At 32.4% G+C, this 15,363-nt stretch overlaps 1 protein-coding gene and 1 long non-coding RNA gene across 15 annotated transcripts in view; one reads left to right on the top strand and one right to left on the bottom strand.

Annotated features, from left to right (window-relative positions):
• LOC122569705 (carboxyl-terminal PDZ ligand of neuronal nitric oxide synthase protein-like) overlaps window positions 1-15,363 on the top strand; it is a 38,853-nt gene that overhangs the window by 16,865 nt on the left and 6,625 nt on the right. For 2 of the 14 annotated variants that reach the window (XM_043731162.1, XM_043731161.1), the window contains 4 exons: window positions 20-91; window positions 179-268; window positions 1,641-1,702; window positions 1,955-2,063. In XM_043731162.1, coding sequence (XP_043587097.1) covers window positions 20-91; window positions 179-268; window positions 1,641-1,702; window positions 1,955-2,063 — 333 coding nt within the window. Of the gene's footprint in view, window positions 1-19; window positions 92-178; window positions 269-1,377; window positions 1,417-1,640; window positions 1,703-1,954; window positions 2,064-11,484; window positions 13,404-14,856; window positions 15,137-15,363 lie in introns of those variants that run through there. The other 12 variants (XM_043731173.1, XM_043731172.1, XM_043731168.1 and 9 more) reach the window with 8 other exon arrangements.
• Window positions 2,871-6,628, bottom strand: LOC122569711. The gene is made up of 3 exons (XR_006317548.1): window positions 6,366-6,628; window positions 5,417-5,566; window positions 2,871-3,093 (listed from the first exon to the last, which is right to left on the bottom strand). It is a non-coding gene; the product is annotated as an uncharacterized LOC122569711 (long non-coding RNA).

Genomic DNA, 15,363 nt, shown 5'->3' with positions numbered 1-15,363 from the left:
TTTATACGTTTGTCTGTAGTTCATCGGCTCTATGGAGGTTCCTCGACCGACCAGCCGAGTGGAGATCGTGGCGGCGATGCGAAGAATCCGCGTGAGTTCGCATAATCTCTAATTAACCGCGAGGACGCTCCCGCGGGCCAGAGTTGGTTCGTTTATTTCAGCCTTATTCTGTCCTCAGTACGAGTTCAAGGCCAAAGGGATCAAAAAGAAGAAAGTGACGCTGGAGGTATCGGTGGACGGACTAAAAGTCACTCTTCGAAAGAAGAAGGTAATTGCCTCTGTACTCGTGCTCGTTATCCGATTGGTTGCTCGCTATTGCGTGTCCGTCATAACTGCATTATTAGTTCTGTTTTTTATTCTTTCTTTTCTGCTTCTTATTTTCTTTCCTTATTCTTCTGTATGTATGTATGCGACGGTGTCATCTGTTGTTCATATCTTCACATTTGTCCACTCTGGAATACAGCGGCTTTCAATCATTTCGGGTTCTTTAGGGTTCGCATGTGCCCTGAAAAATGGTGTGTCCCTTGCGTAGATAGATAAAATTATAAGAGTTATAGTATGGAAATATGTGTTAAATATTGACATAAACGTACGCGTTAAAATGACATAAATATTTCACAAATCTTATAAAATCATGAACATTGTAATAAGCAATTAATGACGGCTGTGGTGTACCTCAAAAACTTTCCCGGATACCCCCAGGGAACTTATACACTAGGTTGAGGACCTCTGCTCTAATGGATGATCGTCTAGCACAGATTTCATTTCTTGGGGAAGGCATAATATGGTTTTAGTAAGATGCATTGTACTTTGCGAGGATAGCAGATAAAGTTTGAATACGTGTTGAGAACGTAATAGTGAATATTATTAAATATGAATACTAAGAAAGGAATGTAAAATATTGTGAGCTAAATACACTGTTTTAAGCGATATTAAATTCTGGTTAATGAATACCAAGCGTTAAATAATTAAATAAATTGTAGATATTAAGTTATAGAAATTAAGTATCAAATGCTGAGTACCGAACTTAGAATATCAAATTACAAGCTTTGAATACCAAATATCAAAAAATAGATGTCAAACATTTTTTCGAAGAATTTGTCAGTTGAATGAAATTTCATCTTGTATCTGAAACAGATAAACGAAATACAATATGTATCAAGATATTTAATAAAGTAATAAAAATTGCCACTAAAAACAGAAGATTGCATCGTAATATTTTAACTTTAACATATGAATTACTCAAAACAGCAGGGTCTGATTTATTACGCCATGCTTTTTGGCTTGTTGCATTGGTCTGTAATATATGTATACCTCTTGACTATATTTACATTTTGTTGTCCATTATCATTCAGCGGGAGTAAATCTGTTCTAAAATGAAACACCACGTGAAAAAAAAAAACAATGTTTTTATGTGTACATATTTCATCAATGTGATGATCCAAATTTAAAACAGAAACTTTTTTATTTCTCTCCGTCTATTATGAGCGTCGCGTATACTTTCTTAACCTAACTTTTCTTTCTCAATCAAGTGTCATATTACATTCGAGACATACTATTCTAAGCTTCAATTCTCTCGTCCGAGATTAACCTACAAATCATGGGATTAATGAGTCGCTATTTGTCCTTTGTTTTCACAGAAGAAGCAGCAACAGTGGATGGACGAGAGTAAAATATATCTGATGCACCATCCCATATATAGGTAAGCTAAATCGTTCGCTTCTCTCATGGGAACATTCTGCGTATTCTGTGTACAAGAACAAGTTTGCTATAGTTCACCGATTACCGCAACTTCCGATCAATCCTTAATCTAATTATGTACAAACGTTTTATAATTATAAAATTATATTAACCGGTTTCTACTGTGTAGTATATTTTTATGGAAATATTTGTTTGTAGATCTGCAGATTCTTTTAGTGTTCTGATTTAAAGTGATTGTTTATATTTGTTACAGGATATTCTACGTCTCTCATGATAGCCACGACTTGAAAATTTTTAGTTACATTGCCCGTGATGGAAGCAGTAACACGTTTAAGTGCAACGTCTTCAAATCTAGTAAAAAGGTAAGTGATGCGTGTCAAATTATTTATATTCTTTATGTGGCTATGATAAATTAACTTAAATATCTGTAATGTCATCAAATTTCAAGTACTGATATAGAAAATGATGTTAAAGTAATTGGGCACAAGCTACTAGAAAATTCTTAGTACAAAGGTGTAGTTACAACTTGTATGAGTTCCTTATTCCTAATTTTAAATATATTCTACAAATTTACACTTTTATTCTTAATAAATTACGCAATTCAATAAATTCAAGACTTCATTAATTCCAAAATTACAAGATTAAAATTCCTAAAATCTTTGCGACAAAATTTATTAATCTTAAACAAAAAATTATACAGTTAAAATTCTTAGAATTTTTCCCAAATTTTCATTAATGTTGAAATTAAAAAACTAAAGATTCTGAAATCTGTTCAAAAATTTTATTAACTCCTACAATTAAAATTAAAAAGTCTAGACACCTAAAAAATTTAAAAATTTAAATATTCTAAAATTTTCAGAATTGCTTGAACTTAAGCTAACTGTCTCTAAAAATTTTTACACAGAACGTAGTAGAATTCTTATTCTGTAGGGTGTGCATGGTCATCAAGCCATAATGTTACATGGTGCACGTGCGTACACCCACAATTATTCCCGCGGCGCAAGACTGTGTCGCCTGGCATTTTATCAAGTCACGTTATTGTAATCCTATAAATAACCAAGCCATCCCTCTCGAGTTCTTTCGTGCACACGTATACTTTTGCTCCCTGACTTTTCTTTCTCCCCGTTCTTTTCTTTCACTCTCCTTTTTGTTCTCTGTTCCAGCTCGATTGAAGCCTTCCTGTTCCTCTTTTCGCCTCATTCCACGTTTCTTCTACTCGTCACAGCTAGAATCAACTTGAACCTCTTCCTCGTGCAATCACTATAGTCATTTAAGCTTTTTCTGGCGAGTCTTCAGGGTAATTTAGATGGATAAAAGATGTTGGTTTATTTCTTGATGTTTTGATGCGAATTGGTCTTTATAATGCCTTGAAAAAGTTGCAAATCTTGCATCCTGTAAAAAGATAAAAAAGTTGAATAGCTTCTTAAAGAATTTTTTTGGTGGATTAGAGTTTAAAGTGTGGAGTATAATTAAAATATCAAAGATGCACGTAGCTCATGTGTGAGTGCTTGTATGACTAGGAAATTTTAAAATGTTGTTGTAATGTTCTTAACATAGCTATAGATTTTTATGTTTGTAAGATTTCCTGGATTTCTACTCTATCTTCTGTATTTGTAGGACTTCTTTGCAAGGTTTATGTTTCAAGATCTACTAAACATCTCATTACTGATTCATAAACTTCTGAATATTTCTGATCTTTAATACTCGTAATTTTCTTCAGATGATAGATACTTTAGAATTTCTTGTAGAAAGTTTTTAATTTGAGAAGTTATTGGCTACTTTAAGATTCAATGTTCCACCGTAATAGAATTGCATTCTTTTAAATTGAAATTAAATGTAAATTAAGTAGAGTTAATTAACTTTTAATTTCAGTACTTGAATCTTGCAGAGTTCCTTTTTTAATCTTACAAATTCCAGAAGCAAATCTTTAATACGATAACATCAACTATAAAAACTTACAAATTTTCATAAGATTCTTGGTAATTCACTTTCATTATGCAACAGAATCCTTTTCTACAAAATTGAAATTTTCGAAAATTGCAGATTTCTATATAATTACCATCTAAATTAATAATAATTTAAAACTAAAAACTAATAATAATCTGTAGGATTGTCCAAATTCATATTAGTTCAATTATTGTACACAATTCCTTCAAAGATTTCTCAAAAAGTATTCCAGGATTACAAAATTATCTCAATAATCTAATATTTAATTTTTGCAATTTACTTTCAAAATCATTCCACCAAATTATTATATCAGGTTCCTGAAATTTCTCGATGTTGAACGGCAGACTCTCGAGGCTTGTTAGAACCATCGTTGTCGTTCGGTCAAAGAGAGGAGTAGAGAAGCGGAGGGGACAAAGTTGCATCGCTGCCAAGGGAGCAGAATGCACCTTCCACTTCTCTCGGTCGAGATCATGGGCGCCGGCTTCGGGAGATCGTGTGACGATAAAATCCCTGGTGTAATGCTCTATCCACACTGGCTCGTTCATTATGACTATGATAGGTATTACCGGTGTATTATAATAAACGTTGGTTCTGTCTCGTATAATTTTACGTTAGCTTAATGTGGATCGCTGCAAGAATCTTGCACAATATCATTAGACTGGAAAATTACACGCGATAGCCTATTGCATCGTCGTCATCTGCTGTTTCTGTTACGTATGATTTTTATATGTTGTTTAATTGTTTAATAATTATTGCATTTAGAACTGTTTTAAGTTTGAGTTGTTTATGTATTTTTTTGCTGATGACACCGACGTCAGCCAATGATGTTGACGTATGTTAATATGATCAGATAATTATAAATAAAATTAAATAACTGCTAGAGAATTTTACATTAGTTTACGTTATTTTGAATGATAATAATATTGTAATAAATTGTGCTGACTTCGTGAGTAAGAGAGTTGCTAATTTTTATTTGATTAAACTTATCTGTTGACTTTAATTTGGGTATAATTCATATACGTTGTTTTATTTTTAACTTCTTTTTCTATTTTTAGAATAAAAATAATAAAACATGTACTTGAGTTTAACATGAGAATCATGTTAACATTCCAATTATTTATTTTGTTAAATTTTGTACTATAAATGAGTTACGAAAATATCAACAAAATTTTCAACAAAATTTTTTACAATCATGAAATAAGGGGGGGAAACTACTTTAAAGTTTTGTAATCTCCGTATTTTCAAGCGAAGAATTACTACGAAAGTTTGTGTATTATGAAACAAAATAGCATATCTTTCTCGAGTACAGACGAGTGTGCAATTCGCAATCGCCTGATTTTTCTTTTCCTCATTATATAGATTATTTTAACAACCTCTTGTTCATTGAAAATAACGAAGCATTCCTAAACTCTTTATTCTCATCGGATCAGATAGTATTTTTATTAAATTTTTCCAGATTTTTCCTGAGATTTTATTACAGTAAAATTTGGGAATTGAGACTTACTTGAACTGAAATTAGAGGCTAGGATCCGTTATATTTTGTGTAGTGTTTTATTTTATTTTAGTCGTCATATACCAATAAAAATAATTATTCAGAGTAATAATGGAAAAAGAAGATAATATACTTATAATATACAGACTTATGAAAAGGAAGCAAAGGAAAAGAAGTGGAAAAGAAATTAAATATTAGAATAAAAGAAAATTATACAAAAAACAATAATAAAAACGCGTTTCAAAGTGATCTAAAGTAAAACTTTGAAAATAGTACCTTAAATAGTGAGTAGAAGGATATTTGAACAATTGACTCCATGTTGAACAATTCAGACTTGCGACGTTCGCTTTCATGTTTGAGAACAATATCATATATCTAAGGATCAACAAATCAATTCTGTCATCTTCTGTGTTGTTTTCTTCGGACCTATTCAAAAGATTCGCAGATAAAGAAGATTGCGATATTATCCGAACTTTCCTCGCATTGTCTTTGAAAAAGCGTTACCGGGACATGTCCGACAAGTTATAATCAAAGACCATTGAAAATTACTTGAAGATCAAGGTAATGTTGCTTAACTACATACACAAGAGGGAAACAAGAAGAGGTTTGATTTCGAGGTAGAATAGTTGAAATTAGACTCTCTCTCTCTCTCTCTCTCTCCCTTCCTCTCTCCTTCCCTCCATCCTTCCCTCCCTCCCTCCCTCCCTCTCTCTCCCTCCCTATCTATCTATCTATCTCTATCTCTATCTCTATCTGTGTTGGTCAACGAACTGTAACGTTCAACTTTTATCGATCTCTTTATGGAAAACAGTCAAACGTTTTATTCGAGTAAGAGAAAATTACATAAAACAAAGAATCGTTTGAAACCAATAACTTCCTGTATTATCTGTGCAGAAAGTATTTATTCGATCTTTACTTGACTATTGTTATTAGTTTAAAATTGTCTAGTTATAAATTATAGGTTATGTAGTTATTTCCCACAATTTTGCAATCTGCAGTCAAATAGATAAGTACATAGCTTATAATTGGTAAAATTTATTTCTAGAAATTTCTTTTGTTTCATTATGAAACATATGTGTTAGTATTACATGTATTAAAGAATTTACTAACACTAGTGATTAGCAATTTATTATTAGCAAAGTTTGACTAATAATATGAGTTTAATTGTGCAAAGGGGCTCAGGTTTCAAACAATTCTCATTCTTCATGATAATACAAATTCTTACCTCGTAATAGATAAAATTGTGAGTATTTATTATTTAATTAAATAAGCCAAGAGGATAAGATATTATAAGAGTCCACAGACTGATACAATAGAAAACAACAATCGTATACATTGGAACACAATTTCTTCTCTTGAAAATAAAAGATCACACTTCATAATGGACAAAGTTATGGATATCTGATAGTTATAAAAAGTACAATTGTTTATCTTGGAACATAGTTCATAAATAATGTTTTAGATAAACATCTGTTCAAATTCTGTAATTTTTTCGATAGTTTATACTGTTTCGAGGCAATATGCAAGAACTGTTTGAACTTCGACAACTGGTATGTATACCGTATCGTTAATACAACAGACGCACTATGTGCGTCATACACGTTGTCAAGGCGTTAATTTTAACTTATACAGCGTTGGTTTACAGGAGCCCACCGGTAATAAGCTGTTTTAAAAATATTTCTCTCACGGCAACGAATCTCTCGCACGATACATCGATCCCAGCGTTCGCGCGTAAATTATCGTCTGAAAATATTTTGAATACCGAGTGGCGCGCATTTTAAATCAACTACACAGAAAGTTATTATTTCTGAAAAATCGTGCCAGTAAAATGAAACCTACATTCTCTACATTCTTATTAAATCTATACGACTGTACTGACATATTATTTCAATCTATTGGCAGGAGATCATTTGAATATTTTATATAAAAAATTATATTTGTACTATTACACTTTGTTTTTAGTTTTGACAGAAGCTAATTTAAATTTTAAATAAAACGATATCTGTTATGACTTTATTATTTAACTGTTGTTTTAGACATCTATGGTGGAATACTAATAATAAAATTGTTGTCTCTTTTCATGTGTGTGTAAATTGTTGGATTAATACGCAGTAAATGGCCGGAGTTTGTGAATGTTAAATTTTATGGAATTACGTATTTAATTATTCAAAAAGTTATTTATTTTAAAATTGGTGCATCAGATATAATGGTATATCTAGAAAAATTATTGTGATTAATTAAAGATGTGACATCTAAATGCCAAGAGTATAATTGGTAAATCAATAGCTTTTGTTATATAAACAACAATTGTGGAAGAATTAATGACAAAAGAAAAAAAGAGAGAGAATGGAGGTACAGATTTCAATTAAATGTTCTCACAAAAAGAGAAAGAAATCTTCAACATAGCTGAATTTCTATTTTTCTTTCCTTTTCTCCCACTTCTTTTTTTCTTCAGTAGATATTAAGATTTCAAATGTATCATAAATTTTAAAAATTACAAACTGGAAATAGAACAAGTTATGCAACTAGAAATATTTATGTACCATGAGCTAATATTTAAAGTTTCACGTCATTAAACTTACGAGTGGAAGAGCTTCTGTCACTTTTCGAACATCTTCGAAAACTTTCATGGTAAACACGATTTTCAAATTTTCTCGCGTGGAGTTTCTTCGATTCTCCTTCTTCGATAAACTTTTGTACATCGTTCGTCTTTTGTTACTGGAAGTGCGAGATATATATACATAAATATTCATCAGTTATGGAGGATTATTTGTTATTAGATGAGATAATAAATAACTGGGACAAAGTTATAGGTGAAAATATAACAAATTAATATTTATGTAAAATACAACAAAATTAGGAGCACACATAGTATTATGAAAGGAGAAAATATTTTATCATTTTTTATTGAAATTTAAAGTTTTTCAATTTCAATGGTGCTTATGTATAGGTTAAATTCGTTAAATAAACTTCAATGTAGCTCGAACATTTTTAGCTGTTGGTTAAAGTTCAAAACTCGTAAAATTTTACTGAACGGTGATTGACAAATGGACGACAGTCCAGGAAATAAATGTGACCGGGTCACATCAGAAAAGTGATTTGAATCGCTGCTAAGCTCTCGTTTAAGATCTGTTTTTGCGACTAGAAATAAACAATTCCACAAATGAATTAGGTTCTGTATACTTATGCTTTACTTTGTTGAGGAAGCTTTTTATGTTTTAGTCAATCATTCTGTTTCCTTTCGTATATTCCATGTAAGATGTCTTATAAGTCAAATAGTCCTCAGAGTTCTTTTGTGTAAACAACAGTAAGAAGAGGAAGGAAATATAAAAAATATTATATCTTTCTAATAATAAAACTCTTCCAGTTACTAATTTCTATTTTCTAAATTGCATCATTAAAATATTCTTTACTATAATTTATCTTTCTAATAGTCTTCAATTCTTATATAGAAACTTTATACGAACAGAAATGAAGAAAATGGAAAGAAGAACATTATTTGTCTTATGCTATAACAGCTGAAGAAGCACTCGTAAGATAAAGTAATACTTCAAACGGTATAAACAATAAACCAAAGCATACTTATTCTTTTCTGAACCAAAAGAAGATAAAAGGAAAGAGAAATATAACTTAACTTTTTTTTCTAAATTGAGGAAAGAAGAACGAATATTCAGTGCATAACACTTCATAATAGCTAATCTCCGGAATCACTTGACAACATTCCTTTTCCCAGCATCTTGCTGGAGGACTCTAACCGACTCTTCTAAACGTGTGTAACGTGTTTTGTTATCATTGTAACATAAAACGAAGAGAGAAGAGCATGAGAAAGAAAAGACCGAGTAGAATCGCTCAACCGAATTACTGCTTCGACTGAAGGATGCTCGAAACGGGAACGCAAACGGGCGAATTTCAAGCGTTGCTTTCCGCGTTCTGAAAGCTCGTTTGTGCCGTAGCACTTTAAGCTCTCTCTTGCCTGTTCTCCTTCCCTCTCTCTCTTTCTCTCTCTCTGTAATTTCAGCTCTCAAAAGAGCAGAAAAGGAGGAGTAGTAGTAGGAAGAGAAGCAGAGAGCGGCTTGGTCGTCGAAGAAAACGTACAGACCTTGGTCAGCTGTGAAGAAAGTCAGAAGAAAGGACTTTAAAGACGAGGAATTGAGAAGAAAACAATAGAAAAAATAAAAGAACTTGAAGCAAGTGATAAGAAGTTGACTAATAATGAAAATTGCGTTGAAGTGATTAAAGAAGACTGGAGAAAACTCAAGAATATAGGGAGAGTAATAAGAATTTGGTTATGAAATGTGATAAGACTGTGAGCTAAAGTGGTTTGAAAAAGAGAAAGAGAAGAGAATAATTGAAGAAAGTGAATGAACAGGAATTGTGTAGGGTCATTGAGCTGAAGAAAAAGCTGATAGAAAAGAATTGTGTAGGATCATTGAAGAGCAAGTAACAAGAATCTGACTGATATTAATGAAATTGCGAGTCAAAGTGGTTGAAGAAGATGAAGATAAAGAGAAGAGGATGATTGAAGAAAATCGATGAGCTGGAACTGTGTACGGATATTGAAGAGTGAGTAACAGGGGAACAAAAGAACTTCGAGAGAATAACAAGATTTGTCTTATGTAAGCGAAAATGATTGAAGATAGAGAGAGGAGGATGAATGAAGGAAATCAATGAAGCGGAATTATGTGTGATTGTTGAGGGGTAAGTAACAGGGGAAACAAAGAAACCTATAAATAATAATAGAAATCTGGCTACGTAATATAACAAATTTCAAAAACAAAGTAGTTAGATAGGGGAAAATAAAGTGGGATTGTATATAGTTATTTGAGCGTAACAAGTGTGAAAATCCTTGAGGAAGATTGCAGAAATGTAATGTTTATATTTGGTGAACCTTGGACCATACTTTTGATCTTTGAATAGAAGACTATTTCTGTAAATTTGTATATCTTGATACTTGAATTGATTGGACTTTTAGTAAGGAAGATGGGGTCAGTTCTCAAGAATTGTTGTTTGAAGAGGCAAAGTGTGGTGGAAAAGATTCTCAGATTAGTGTTTGTGGTTGTGGAGATTGAAGTAGAGATGGAATTCTTTTGTTTGGTAATTGTTGTGAATCATGTACATTGAAAGATTGACTTTGTAGGTACAAACTAAGAATTTCTCTGAAGCAACGGAGAAAGAGTATGACAATAATTAATTCTGATTAATATATATGAATAGTGTGAAATATACGCATAATGAATAATATTATAATGGCGATGGAAGTACATCATAATTGAGAAGAAACTCGACGTAACAAGGTATTGATTGAGTTTCTTTGTAACGCTAGAAGCTAATTAAGGAATGTAACAGAGGTGCACGTGTGTAGACGAAGCGTGGGAGGGAAAGCTGAATGAGTTTGACAGAGGGAAATTAGAAGACGTATGTAGTTCTAGGAAGATGATAATACGAGAAGAAAATTTGTACTTTATGCTGAAGATATTAAGAAAGTTTCTATTTCCTTATTCAAGGAGTAAATAAAGAAGAAGTTTCAAATTTTATATTAAATATTTCCAAGAATTTTTTTTTGGAGATCTTTGTTTAAAAAATAAAATTAGGAGCAATATTATAAGAAAATTTAAACTTTGCGCTAACCCAAAATACTTCAGGAAATCTGCCAAGAGGAGATGGAGATAAAGATTCAAGTTTTCCATTGAATCCCTAAAAAAACATTTCTGCTCCAAAGAAAAGATTAAAGTCAACACAAGAAGAAAATTCCAACTTCACACTTGAGCTACTCAAAAGTACTTCTGTATTAAAAATAGAACTCTGAGCAGATAAAAATGAAATATCCAAATAAATGAAAATGCCACCTTTCCAAAAATACTTTATGTTGTAGATAAATATTATAATACAAAAAAGTATTCATTGCTAAAAGTAAACTCAGGCAAGGGAACACAACTCCAAATCCACATTAAGTATGCCAAATAATTCTTTGCAACACTAAACTCAGCCATAAAACTAATCAAAGAATTTTCTTATGAGACTAGCAAGAAGATTAGAAGAAAAATATTAAAAAGTAAGAAAAAAAACTATGAAGACAAATCTATATTAAATAGTTTAAATAATTCTCTACAACACTGAACCTTATTCCTAAGAAAATCAAAAAATTCTCTTGGCTAATAAAAAGATCGGAAAAAGAATAATTTTGATACAAAACTTAAAAATGCTGGCAAACAAGCAGAGTAAAAGAAACTACGCCACGGAGGAGTTCTAAATAACGCTTTGCGACAATGCAACAGCCAAGAAATCACCAGTCATCAATGCTTCAATTGATGTCAAATAACATAAAAGATAAAAGAAGAGACGAGTTCAGACTTTCTTCACGCGTCTGTAGAAGACGAACGCGGAAATGCTATTGAGCTGCACGAAAGCGAGAATATTAATGCGTTTATAAATAAACCAGAGGAAAAATCCAGCGAGCCGCGGCGTCGCGAAGCTTTTGCTCCTCCGCTGACGCTATCGCTCGGCTAGCGATCCATCAGAGGCACACGCCGCCGCTTAGTTCCGCTCCACCTGGCCGCCGTCGCGGCGAGATACCGCTCGTTTTCGAGTATTTCGAGAACGCGCGGCCGCGTTCTTCGAGTCTCGCTTCATTTCATTTTGGAACTCCTCACGTCGAACTCACAATAGCAGATCAAGTAAATGAAGATTTCATACTCTTGGTAAGGAGATGAATGGAGGAAGGTAGATAGCAAGATGAATAACAGGGAAGAGGAAGAATATAGAAGACAAGAGAAAATAAACTAACTAAAGAATAGAATTTGTAATTTGGAAGAAGATAAAAGAAGAATAGTGACTTAAGAAAAGAATAGGGAGTGGAAGAAAAAATTGAAAGTTGTGTTGTTTAATGAAAGAGTAAAACAGTGGTTTGTAAGAAGAACAGAAAAAAATAGAAACACTACGATAGTTCAGGAATGAAGAGGAGACAAGTGAATTGAAAGAAAAATGGTGAAGAGAAGAGGATATAAAGAATAGAAGTATGGCGTGAATGACGTAGGAAGAAGAAGAAGAACAGGAAAATACAGAATTTTAAAGGAAAATAAAGTACTCGTTTGACAAGTATAAAGAGAGAAACATGAAAATATTAATTTTGAAATAAAAAGTTGCGAATAGATACAACGTGGGAAAAATTGATTGAAGGGAATTTGGGAAGTTTGAAAGAAGAAAGTTTGTAGAGGAACGTTCGACTTGCTTTGGGAAACAGAAAATTGGGAGGAGTTCTGGAGAGAAAATAGAACAAGTTTCAGAAAGAAAATGGAAAGACTCGAGAGAGGCGTGGAAGAACCCTGGATGGACCAGAAATTGAAGAAATTTTAAATGAGGAATTGAGTGCATCTTGGGGAGAAAAGTTGAAGAAGTTTCATCTAGAAATAAAAAACTAAATCAACAATGGTTCGTAAAAGAAACAAAATACTAAACAATGTTTCAAACTAGTAGCGGAGCAAAAGGAGATTGGTAAAAATCCAAGAAACTAATAAACTGAATAAATTTTAACACAAAAATTCCAAATTCTTCAAATTGAATTGAAAATTTCAAATTGAAAAAGAAAATCAACTTATCAATAAAAGAAACAAAAATATCTAACAACAATCATAGAACAATTCTAAGAATTCCAATGACAGGTAAGGTGATCTGTTCAGTGAGTCTAATGACAAGTAAAGTGACATCTGTTCAGTGACATCCAAAAATACCTTCGACAACATCGCGAAAGCCTTAAATGAAGATCAATCTTAGTGATACGTTCTTTTCAGCAAACAGAGGTGGAGTTTCATCCTGAGAAAAAATGAAATGTTGATCGACCATTTGTTTATTTTCAAAATTATCCGTAAATGCTTGAATAGTTAAGTAGCTGTAAAAATGACAAACACGATTAATCCCGAACGATCAATGGGATACGATTTCAGCATTCAATAATATTTCAATACAGCTTCGATGTTTTGTTTTCCTTTTACACTCTTATCTCGAAGACAGTCACCTGATAGTATTATATAATATTTCATTTATCTTTCTTTATATAGAATTGTTTTCTTAAGATGAAGATAATATTACGTATTTGGGTGGGTAATAATAATAATAAGGTTGTGAAAATTCATACGGTAGTAAACTGAAATTGTTCCTCGAAACCGGCAAGTATTTATAGAGAGCTTTCAGAAAATGAAGCTTTCAAGAGAAGCCTTTGATTTCTCACGAATCTGTTTCCGCCCGATGGAACAATATACCGATCGAGGTAATTGGAGAATCGAAACTGAACGACTGATACTTTTAGCGTTACTTATTCTCACACTATACCAGCTTTTAATACCTTCTTTCGTTAAGTTTTTTTATCGATATTAAAATCTTTGTATATTTTTATATATTTTATCTTCTTTGCTCTTAATTTGAACGAAGAAACAGGAGATGGAACATCAAAGGATTTAGAGATTTGGCGTAAACACCGTAGCTATTTATTTTAGGCCACGTGTTCGTGTTCCATTTCACTGATTCTCTGAACAGGTTTCACCTCGTTTACCTAATTCTCTCTGTTATCAATTTATGTACAGTATATCCTTGAACTTATCGATAGAGATATCGCCAATATGTTCGGATAATTACCTGTGAAAAAGACCTATTAAATAATACGTATAGAAATGATAATCTCATTTAACATGTTATTTTTATTAAATTTTATTTTACTCAATACCCATTAAATAAATTAACAACTTTCTCTAACATACATATCAGTTTTCTAGTAATAATTTAACTTCATAATTAGTTATAAAACAGATTTGAAAAAGAAGGAAGAAGAAAAATAGGAAAAGGGGAGAAGTAGATATAATTAATGGAATAAAAGAAGAGTAAGAAATACATTCGTCTACGTATGTATTTAGATTGTGATGCATGTCAGACGATCATAATTATGCAAACACAAGCTGCGCGTCTTTAAATATGATCGCGTGTGTTCGATCGAAAGGAACGCGTGTTATCAAGTTGCCACTTAATCACCGATGAGAGCATGTTCACTCGTGTTACGCACGCTCGTCTAATCAAAGCGACGCACTTGCTGCACGTTATCACTAACGGCCGTCATGTGAGGTCAAGTTCGAGATTTATGAATGACTACAGTAGATTTACCGGTATGTGAATAGAGTAAAGGTCATTGGGGTTGATTTATACATTCAGGAAGTAATCCCTGTAAAAGTAGGCCTATACAGAAATAGATCTTCTCTTACATCTACATTATCTTCTTCCACCCATTTCAATCATTACAGCAGTTTTACTCTTTCTAAGAGAGAAATCATATAATTATAAATACTAATAAAAATATTATTTATTACAAAAAATCTCTTACCTATATTAATCCTACTAAAAGCAGTTCTAGAAATGCAGCTTCTTTTGAATCTTTATTTTCTTTCTTCATTCTTTCCAATCATAGTTGTTATATAAATCTACAAAAGAAATTATATAACATGAAACATTATTTATTGTTAAAATGTTCCTTATAAATAATATCCATCAAAAAATAGAAAGTATAGCAATAATTTAAAACAGATATACTGTACTATTTTTTATAATATGATCTTTAGAAACAGTTCTTTTCTTAGAAAAGTTGAAAAAAGTCAATAAAAAAGAACGTTACACAATGGAAAAAAGTACATAAATAATACTCCATCCAGCATTATCTCAAAGTAACTATTGCAACCCACACAGAACGAGTCTTGAACCGTCGGGATGGACGGATTGTAGATTTACAGGTTCGAGATTAATTCCTCGAATAAAACGAGAGTGCGTTGCGAACGCGACTTGCGTCGCCGGTTGTACATGCTACAGAGCAAATAAACTCTCGTGTAGCTCCGTTAACGACGCCGGTCCGTAATAGTTTCTAAAGCAAGAGCAAGATTTATCGGGGAGTTTGCCAGTTGTCGGGTCCACACCGACCGGTCGGCTGTTTATAAATGGAATCGTCCAGCTACGCTACAACACGTAAATATCGATTCTTCGCCGGCGCTTGTATTTGAAATAAATTTCGTTACACCATTTATCGCTTCCAACGGATCGTGATTCGCGGTTATTCGAGTTCCCGTTTCATTTACGAGGATTAGATACTTTTTGAGAATGGTAATACCTCGATGATCGGATTCGTTTGACTCGCTGAAATTGAAAACGAAGCTTTAGTATATGTATTGCACACAGAAGTTATAAAGCGTTTA

This window comes from Bombus pyrosoma, linkage group LG7 (assembly GCF_014825855.1).
Source record: "Bombus pyrosoma isolate SC7728 linkage group LG7, ASM1482585v1, whole genome shotgun sequence".
NCBI classification, from domain to species: domain Eukaryota; kingdom Metazoa; phylum Arthropoda; class Insecta; order Hymenoptera; family Apidae; genus Bombus; species Bombus pyrosoma.
This window is presented reverse-complemented; position numbering and strand designations above follow the sequence as displayed.